General features: G+C 52.6%; 1 protein-coding gene across 1 annotated transcript; it reads left to right on the top strand.

The window, feature by feature from the left end:
* The first annotated feature begins 2,105 nt into the window (after positions 1-2,105).
* On the top strand, positions 2,106-9,161 carry IL4 (interleukin 4). The gene is made up of 4 exons (XM_054567862.1): positions 2,106-2,240; positions 2,503-2,553; positions 6,778-6,909; positions 9,066-9,161. The coding sequence occupies exons 1-4, from the start codon at positions 2,106-2,108 to the stop codon at positions 9,159-9,161; spliced, it is 414 nt and encodes a 137-aa protein (XP_054423837.1).
* Positions 9,162-9,363: the final 202 nt, after the last annotated feature.

The following is a 9,363-nucleotide window of genomic DNA, read 5'->3' as shown; positions in this document are numbered from 1 at the left end:
CGCAACCTTTCAGTTATAAGATGAAGCGCTGGGGTGTCGGGAACGCCATGACTGCTGGTAACGCCGCCGTGCGGTGTGCTTGAAAGGTGCTGGGAGTGGGTCCTAACAGTGCTCATCACAAGGAAAAACACGTATTTTTCTTCTCCTTTTTTTCTTGTGTCCATACGAGATAATGGATGTTAATTAAGCTTGTGGTAATCCTTTTACAATATATGTAAGTCAAATATTATGCTACATATACATTTTAAATGTATACAGTGCTGTATATAATTATATCTCAATATAACTGGAGAAAAAAGAGAAATGTCTATTTTTTTTTGAAAGAGAATTGACCTACCCAAAGATGTCTGACCTTTGTCCCCTCTCTGAGATGATAACCTCTAATTTATGCTAATGAGGCAACTCAAGGCTGGAGGGGTCGGGGAATGCGGTCAGCCACGCCATTATGCCACTGCGGTGTCAGCCCCACCTCTAGGGAGAGGGCCCAGGATAAGGTCAACGGAGGGGCCAGCGATTCAACCAACCGTGCCTGCGGGACGCCACCCCAGCGAAACCGCACGCGGAAGCTCGGGCGAGCTGCCCGCTTAGAAGTACTCCGCGCGGGTCACACAGCAAGGCGCCAGGGAGGGGACACGTTCTCACACCGCAGGAAGGCGACGGCGGGAGCCTCCTGCTGGGAACCTTTTGAGACCTCACCGTCTGACGGCACCCGATCGGCCCTCCCGCTGTAATAAAGATGTGCGGTGCTTTCCGGAGTTCTGGGGCGTTCTAGCAGATTACTGTACCTGAGGGCGCCAGGGGGACTCTGGAATGTGTAGCCAGTGGGCCCGAAGTGGGAGTGGACTGAACGCCCCCCGCCACCTGCAGCTGCGGGTGTGCGGGAGGGCAGTCTGGCGGAGGCCCAGCCCTAAGCGGCGGGGCAGGCCGACTCCATCCGCTGGCGCCAGAAGGCATAGCCTCGAGTTTGGCAAACGTGTTGCCCAGTCCCAACGGAACCATCTTAAATAGGGTCGAAGGACCTTCCTGGTCCAGTCACCCAGGCCCTGTCCTTCACAGGGCGCCGGACATTATAATGAGCTCCAAAGTGCAGGAACAACCTCTGCAGTCACCTCTCCTATGTGACCTTCCAAAGAGAGTCAAGAGGGAGAGGAGGGGTGGAAACAAGAGAAGGGAAGCAGAGAGGAAAGGAAAGGCTCAGGGAGGACACGTGTGGCACACTGGGGCACTGCCGTCCTGCCGCGTGACCGTGGCGCTGCCGGGCACTCGGCACCTCGCCGGGCCCAGGGCAGCTGGACTAAAGCAGCAGGTGGGCGGTGGCCATTGACAAGGACATCTGATTTGTAAACCAGTAAGGTTGTGGCTCCTTTAAAGATGTACTTAAGTTCCATTTAAAGAGCAGTCATTCCTGAAACCTCGAGATGGACCTAACGTGCCTAGCACCCCCTTCCTGGTAAAGACCTGCGCAGCTGCTGGGACGGAACTAAGCCCCAGCCGGCGCTCACTGTCCTTCGCCTGGCAGAAGGGCGTGCCTGAATGCCAGCCCCGGAGAGGACCTGAGCTCGCCTGCCTTCTACCCAGATGCAGAACCTCAGATCAACTTTTCCACAAAAGAAAAGTTTCCAAGATGCCACCCATACTTGGAAAAAGCCAGGTTAAAATACTATTCAAGTCAAGCTTTCTTGATATTACTCTATCTTTCCCCAGGAGGATTGCACTAAAACAAATTCGGACACCTGTGGCCTCTTCCTGCAAAGCAAAAAGCCAGCAACAACCCCAAGCTGATAAGATTAATCTAAAGAGCAAATTATGGTGTAATTTCCTATGCTGATACTTTGTAGTTAATTTTAAAAAAAGGTTTCATTTTCCTATTGGTCTGATTTCACAGGAACATTTTACCTGTTTCTGTGAGGCATATTTTTTCTCCTGGAAGAGAGGTGCTGATTGGCCCCAGCCCGGTGTAAAGAAAATTTCCAATGTAAACTCATTTTCCCTTGGTTTCAGCAATTTTAAATCTATATATAGAGATATCGTTGTCAGAATTGCATTGTTAGCTTCTCCTGGTAAACTAATTGTCTCGCATTGTCATTGCAAATAGAGATCTATTCATGGGTCTCCCCTCCCAACTGATTCCAGCTCTGGTCTGCTTACTAGCATGTAGCAGCGACTTCATCCTTGGACGCAAGTACAACATCCCCTTAGAAGAGACCATCAAAACACTGAACATCCTCACAGAGAGAAAGGTGAGTAAGCTATCTGGCACCATCTATCAACGTAGGGTAGTGCTGTGGGTGTTTCTTGGACTGCGGGAAGAATACAATAGCTTCCAGAGACGTTGGTCGTTGGTAGAGGGTGAGGGGAGACCTGTCCCCTGGTGCTTTGTTTTCCCCCTGAGGGACTGTAGGAAGTTTTCTTAGTTTGAGGGAGTGAAGGCTGCCTGCAAGGACTATTCTGCGCAGTTGGAGGTAACCCTCTCTCCTGTCTCTCGTTCCTGCCCAGGCCAAGGACCCACAGTGCATGGAGCTGACGGTGGCAGACGTCTTGGCCGCTCCACAGGTAGGAACTGTCTGGGGTGGTCTGCTTCGCAAATGGGTGACTTGGGACAGGCGGGCCATCCACAAATGTCTGAACAAGAAACTTTTTGAACAGAAAACAGGCCGAAATTAACTATGAGATGTTACATGTTTTCAAAGAATGAGAATTCTGATCTTTACTCTTAAAACCTGCTTTGGTGTTTCTGGTTGCACTTGATTGAGAAGGTGCGCAATAGAAACCTTGGCCTCTGGGATCCTAACTCAGCTCCCGGTCAAGGAAGAGCCCTTTGGGACTCACCCAGCTCTGGCCTAGCACCTGGATTATAGGAGATGCTCAGTGAATGCTTGTTGAAGGAGAGGATTTTCTGGCCCATACGTTTCCGAAAAACCAAATGCTCTCACACAAAACACAGATATTGAGATTACAGGTTGAGGAAGCTTTCATTTTGTCTAAGAGACTTCCTACGGCTACAGAGAGGGTTTTGCCAGAGGCCCTCCTCTTCCGCAGCCTGGTCAGCGAAGGGCCCACCAGCCCCAGGCTGGCTGTCCTTGGACCCCCGGCTCGCTCTGTCCTGCCAACGCCCCTCGAGCCTGGTCCAGAGCCTCCTGCCAGACAAGGTCCAACTCATCCCTGCCTCTGGCTGCTCGGGCATCTCACCTTCCCGCCTCCTGTGCGTCTCACCCCCGCCCCTCCATCTGCAGTGGGAGGAGATAGATTTGACAGCTGATAGTGCATTTTCTCTGACAAACACATGACTACAGATATATCAATAGCTTTGTGCACATCAGTTCCTGTTTTCATGGAAACACATAACTGAGAATGAAAAACCCAAAGATTCAATTTACCAGTGGTCTCCTAACCACTTGCTTTCCACGTGCACTGGGGGTAGCTCGGCCAGGAGTGCAGCCCCGTGGTTTGGGCAGGGCCACACTCCAGCGCCTGCGTCGCAGACGGACCCGTCCTGCTTGGCGAGAAAAACTCTTCTTCGGGTCTTTACCTGGTTCCCTCATTTCGTTAAAAATTATGCCAGGAATTTGATATACAGTAATATATAACATTATAATATAGTTATATATGTTATGTAAACAAACATATATAAGAATACATATTATATAATTTTGTCCTTCAGAAGCTCATTATGTATCAGACTCTATCAGTAGGTTAGAAGGACTCGAAGATTGTTTATACATATAAAATTATGTATGTTAACGTGATATAGTAATATTTTATATAAAGACATATACATAAATATTTTATATATATATAGAAAATAGACAAGGGTCCGCGGCCTAGTGTGCTGGATCTCCAGAGAGCCTGACCGAAGTCCAGAGCAGGGCAGGGGCCGGAAAATGAGCCAGCCTGTGGCTTTAGAGCCAGCTCTGCCGTCAGCCGCTGTGTGGCCTTTGCAAGTCTCCACTCCTCTTTGAGCCTCAGTTTTCACATCTGAAGAAATGAAAGTGATTTTGAAAGTTGGTTGGAATCCAGCTCTTAAGCGGAAAGTGTAATTGTAAGATGATACAATTCTTGATCGTCTGACAAAACTGGTTGTAGAGAAGCAAAGTGCAGAAGCAAGCTGGCTGGGCTATGAAGGATTTCTTGGGTGGACGGTGAACTGGAGGTATTTCTGCCAAAGAGGCCTAAAGTTCATAATTTTTCAGAAGGCTCTATGTCAACCCTCAAAAAATTTTTTAAGTGAAAGTAAAGGATTTTCTTATAAACAGCACTGGCTGACTAAATTTGGGCAGAAGTAGAGATAACGGATATGACACATAGGACCCAATTTTTATGACGCTCGGTGAAGCCAGTCACAACCCAAGTTAGAGCTCTACCGGAGTCACTGCCACGACTTCCGCAGAGTTCTAACTTGGCATCAGCTCCCGGACGCGCTCTGTCAGTCTGACATTCCCACGAGGGGGCTCCCTTCTGGCACAGGCCTGGGCCTCCCCCTTGAGACTCCTTTCTGCACAGCGAGGTCACTGGGCCGTTGAAGCGCGCCCCTGCCCCTGAGCTGTGCTGGATGCACGCAGGCACCGAAAGCTGGACAAGGAGCTGTAAGGTGTCAGTACGGGCGTCTTCCTGTTGCTGCAGTACCAATGGAGCTAAAACTTTGAGGCCCTTAGCTAAAGCAGCCTTTAGAATGAGGTGTTTTTAAAGTTTTCCATTTGATTCAAACTCTTTTCATTTCCAATTTTATCCAATTACCCTTTAACAAATGTCTTTAGAGGGTTTTCCTCTATCACATGGCCACATATGCAAAACTAAGAGGCAGTTTAATTTCTATGCTCCAAGCCTGTTTCTCAAAAGTCTCATTAGGTTTTAATGGAAAAATAGGCGAAAGGACGCATCTCCTCTTGGCCCTCGAACCTCGCTGTTCTCTCTACAGCCGCACGGGGTCCACCCCAGGTGCGTCCCCAGGTAGCACGCCCTTGCCTCGGCCTCGCCGCCTCTGCTCACCTGCAAAACCCCCGATTTGTGGGAGGTTCTTGGCTCCCTGAGCCCAGAGACACTGGTGTTGCTCTTCAATTTCCAACTAGAATCAGGGCCCAGGAGGGCTCTTAACCAGTTTGTTAAGCATGTGCCCTGTCCGGGTCCTGCCCACGGGCCAGCACGCCCGCCAGGGAGGCAGGAAGCTTTTGCAGCTAGGGATTCCGGCGCTTCTTGAATTAGCCTAGAGAAACAAGAGATGAGCACAAAGATTTACACCGACGACGTACTGCGGCATTATTTACAGAAGCAAAAACACTGCAGTAATAGGGGACTGACCAATTATGGTATAAATACGTCACGTGTTCCTACAGAGCTCTCGATCCCCTTTTCCAAATACTTTCGAACGACTTAAGAAAATGCTGGTACTATGTGTTAAGTATAAAAAGTTACAAAGCAGTACCGATACCTGGTCCCTATTTTGAAAAGAGTATTTTTAAAAACACTGGAAGATATTTACCAAAATATTAACAGTAGTTCTCTTTGGCTGGTGGGATAGTGCATGAATTCATTTTTTGTTGGGATATATATGATTTTTGTAGTAAACTTACATTACCTTGATAATGAGGAAAAAAATATGTAACAAAGCTGCTTGGACAGTACTTCTGAAATAAACCCCCGCCCCCGAGATATTGCTAATGCACATTTGTGATGCCGAGGGTGGGGGCGGGGCCCGAGAGTCTGTGTTTCTAACAAGCTCCTACGTGAGGCCTGTACCGCTGCCCGGGACCACACTGTGGATGACAAGGGACCAGAGCACGTCCCGGCGGAGACCAGGGAGAGCTTTGTCGGAGCCGGACGGGGCTCGAGCTGTCCTGCTCTCCAGGCCCTGTGACTGCGTGTCGGGGGGAATGCGAGGACACACCAGGCCTGATTCAGACTGAGGCACGATCCCTCTCTCAGGTTCCCAGCAAGAGCTGCTTCCCTGCCTGGACGCTCCCTCCTCTGAGGGCCAAATGTCCCCAGGAAGAGGCAGCTGGCCAGGCCCCCATTCAGGGCTGCCAGCTTTCTAAGCACCCTCCGAGCGTGCACATTCGAGGTCAAAGGCCCCAGACAGGAGCCCTGCCCAAGGCCCAGCGCAACGGCACACCCCCTCGGAAGCTTCCCCGGTCCCCTGAGACCAGACCCCTGGGACACCTCACCCCGCCCCTGGCCCCCACCTCACCGTGGGAGAATGTCTTACGTCCTCACCTGGACCTGAGTTTCTACGTGAACTGCCGTCTCCCTTGGGGATGGCTAAGTGGAGGGTGCGGCCCGAAGCAGCGCTGTCCAGGCCAAAGGGGCGACCGTCACTAAATGGGGGAAACCTGGATTTTAAAACCGGATCGGAATGGTGGAGAGCACAGCCTGACTGTGAGCTCATGGAGGCGCATCCCACAGAAAGAACGACTCGTGTTGCGCAGAGAATGGCCCGGCCAGGCTGGGAGAGATGGTTCTGTCTTCAGGCCACCACTCTGCCGCTTGCCTGGCTCAGTGACTTTATTCAGGTACCCATTCAACAAAAGCCTTTAGGGAAGAGAAACGGGGAGCCCAAGGAGGAGGCCGCTGGGTGTGCAGAGCACCGGGAGAGGTGGCTGCGGAGGATCCCGGCAGAGGCGCATAGCTGGGTCACCCCGTGTGGGGAGCCGTGAACGCCTGAGCCACCGCTCAGCTAACTTTCCTGCGCCACCTGTCTTCCCGGGAAGAGAAACCAGAAGGGAAAACCTCTCTCCCAGGTTCAGACGGAGCTAGTATATGACACTCCAATATTTCTCTTTCTAGAACACAACTGAGAAGGAGATCTTGTGCCGGGTGGCGACGGAGCTGCGGAACGTGTATAGGCACCACCACGAGTGCGCGGCCGGGAGGCTCCTGAGCAAACTCGACAGGAACCTCTGCGCCATGGCCGGCAAGGTAAGCGGTGTCACGCTGGACGTGGCTCCTGCCCGCGCCCTCCCGGCTAAGTGCCCCTCCCTGAGCGGGAGCCCCCTGTTAACCGACGTGCACTCAACTGACAGGTACTTGTTGAGGCCCCGTGAGTGCCAGGTGCTGTTCTAGGTACAGGGGGTGCAGAGCTAAAGAGAAGAAGGCGGAGTCCCTGTCTCACAGAATGTTCCAATGGGGGAGGGCGGGGAATAGAAAAGCAAACTAACATGTCCTGTGACACGTCCTGCAATGGTTAGTGCAGTGCAGAAAAAATAGAGGAATAAAGAGCGTAGGGGTGAGGAGGAAGGAAGAGGGTTGATATAGTAGCTGGTGTCACCCTCTGAGAAGATATTTATATGAAGTGAGGGAGCAGACCTCCCCGGGGACAGAGGTGCAAAAGCCTCAGGTAGAAACGAGCTCCCTGTGTTCAGAGATGTGGAGGCGGCGTGAGCCAGGGGGCTTTTAGCAGGAGACCCCATCACACGGGCCTCTGGCTTCCGCCGCAGGTGTGGTGGGAAGCGCCCACAGGGTTCTGTGCAGGCCAGAGGCCACGACCGGATTGAGGGATTAAAAGGATCGCTCTGGCTGCTGCGAGGGAAACAGACTGAAGTGCGGGTCAGCACTGAAGCCAGACGGCCTGCTGGAGGCCACTGCAGAGCCCCGGGGGCGGGGAGGCGGCTGTGGTTTTGCACGGTGGGAGCAATAGAGGCTGTTAGATGTGGGATGCAACTAAAAACAGAGCGAGCAGGAGGAGGTGACAGAGCCAGTGTGCGGGGTGTGCTGGGGTGAGTAGAAGGCGACCTGGTTCCAGGCTGGAGCCCTTGGGGGGTGGCTGGTGAGGACAGATATGGGAGACCAAGGGCAAAGCAGGGCTTGCGGCTGAGCAGAAGACCAGGAGTTTAATTTTCTGCAGACTAAGTCTGCGTATGTGCTGGACAGCCAAGTGGAGGTGTTGGAAGATTGCTGGAAAAGTCTGAAACTTAGGGGAGAGGTCACAGAGCCTGCGGTGTAAGATGAAGGGTCCGCAGAAAGATGTCATTTAAAGGCGTAGACCTGGAAGGCAAAGAGAAAGGACAAGGCCACGCTCTGGGCCGGAGGCCCTAACAACCAGGGGTCAGGCAGAGGGTCCAGCAAGAGGCTGAAAAGGAGCAGCAAAGTGGGGGAAACTGGGGAGTGCGTGGTGCCCAGAAGGCAAGGGAAGACACTTCTGAGAAGGAGGGAATGGCTAAGTGTGTCAACTGTCCTGGAAAGTCAAGTACGATAAAGAGATGGCCACTGGATTTGGCACAACAAGGGCATTGGCGTGGGGACACAGATGGAGATGTGGGAATGCGAGGCGTGGGTGGGGCGCAGCACGTGAGCACAGGAAACCCCCTGGAGGTGCTCTGCTTTGAGGCGGCCCAGAGAGGGGCCACCAGCTGAAGGGCAGGTGTGGCCGAGGGGGGGTCTTTGAAGGAGGCTACACACTCAGCATGGTGCCGGGCCAGTGGGAAACGCCCCGCGGCCAGCAGAGAGCCAGAGGGGACGTCCTCTAAGGCCCAGGAACGGAACTGGGGACATCATCCCCTCCCTGGGCCTGCCACCTTATTTATCCATGAGCTAAGGTAACTCAACAGGGAGCTGGCATGACATCCGTTCTCTTTTAATCCTCTGGAACATCTTATAAAATCGGCACTATCGCTCCCATTTTACAAAAGAGGAAATGGAAGCGTTTTATAAGTGCAGAGGTCTGCCCAGAGCTGCGAGCCGAACTGAAGCGGCGGCCGGGTGGCTGGTCGGGGATCCCCTCCACTACACGCGCCGCCCAGCTGTGGCGCGGCTACTGACCGGGCAGCGGCGGACAGCGGCCCTGGGCTGCCCCAGGCGGTGCGGGACACACCTCCCCAACACGGCGGCGCCCCCGAGGCCAGGCACGTAGTAAGGGTACAAGAACCATTTGTAGGAGTGGAAGCCTTATGCCCTGAACACAGCGAACCCGGCGGGCCGTGGGGCAGGGGCGAACGCCCAGCAAGCTGGCCTGAGGCCCTGCTCTGATCGGGTTCGGGCTCCACGGCCGGCTGGAGTGGGCGCGACTCGAGCAGGCACGTGCGACAGCAGGACACAAATACTGAGCGGCGCAAGCTAATGAGCTGTTTCTTTTGCAGACCACGTGTCCCGTGAGCGACGTCGGGAAGAGCACACTGAAAGACTTCTTGGAAAGATTAAAGAGGGTCATGAAAGAGAAGTACGCAAGGGGTTGAAGCTGACCGTTTTAATTTATGAGTTTTTAATGGCCTTATTTTAAAACTATTTATATATTTATAGCTCATCCTAAAATAAAATATATGTAGAACCTGACAGCATGATGCCGTTGTATACTAGTCCTGGCGCTTTACTCGGCAACTTTTGGGGAAATCACTTTAGTTTCCTGAGAAACTGGTACGGAAGTCAGAAAGGAGGGGC

This window comes from Pteronotus mesoamericanus, unplaced genomic scaffold (genome assembly GCF_021234165.1).
Source record: "Pteronotus mesoamericanus isolate MK-2021 breed Mesoamerican mustached bat unplaced genomic scaffold, CSHL_Meso_final contig_2, whole genome shotgun sequence".
NCBI classification, from domain to species: domain Eukaryota; kingdom Metazoa; phylum Chordata; class Mammalia; order Chiroptera; family Mormoopidae; genus Pteronotus; species Pteronotus mesoamericanus.
Note: the sequence above shows the minus strand (reverse complement) of the source record. Positions and strands in the feature narration are given on the sequence as shown.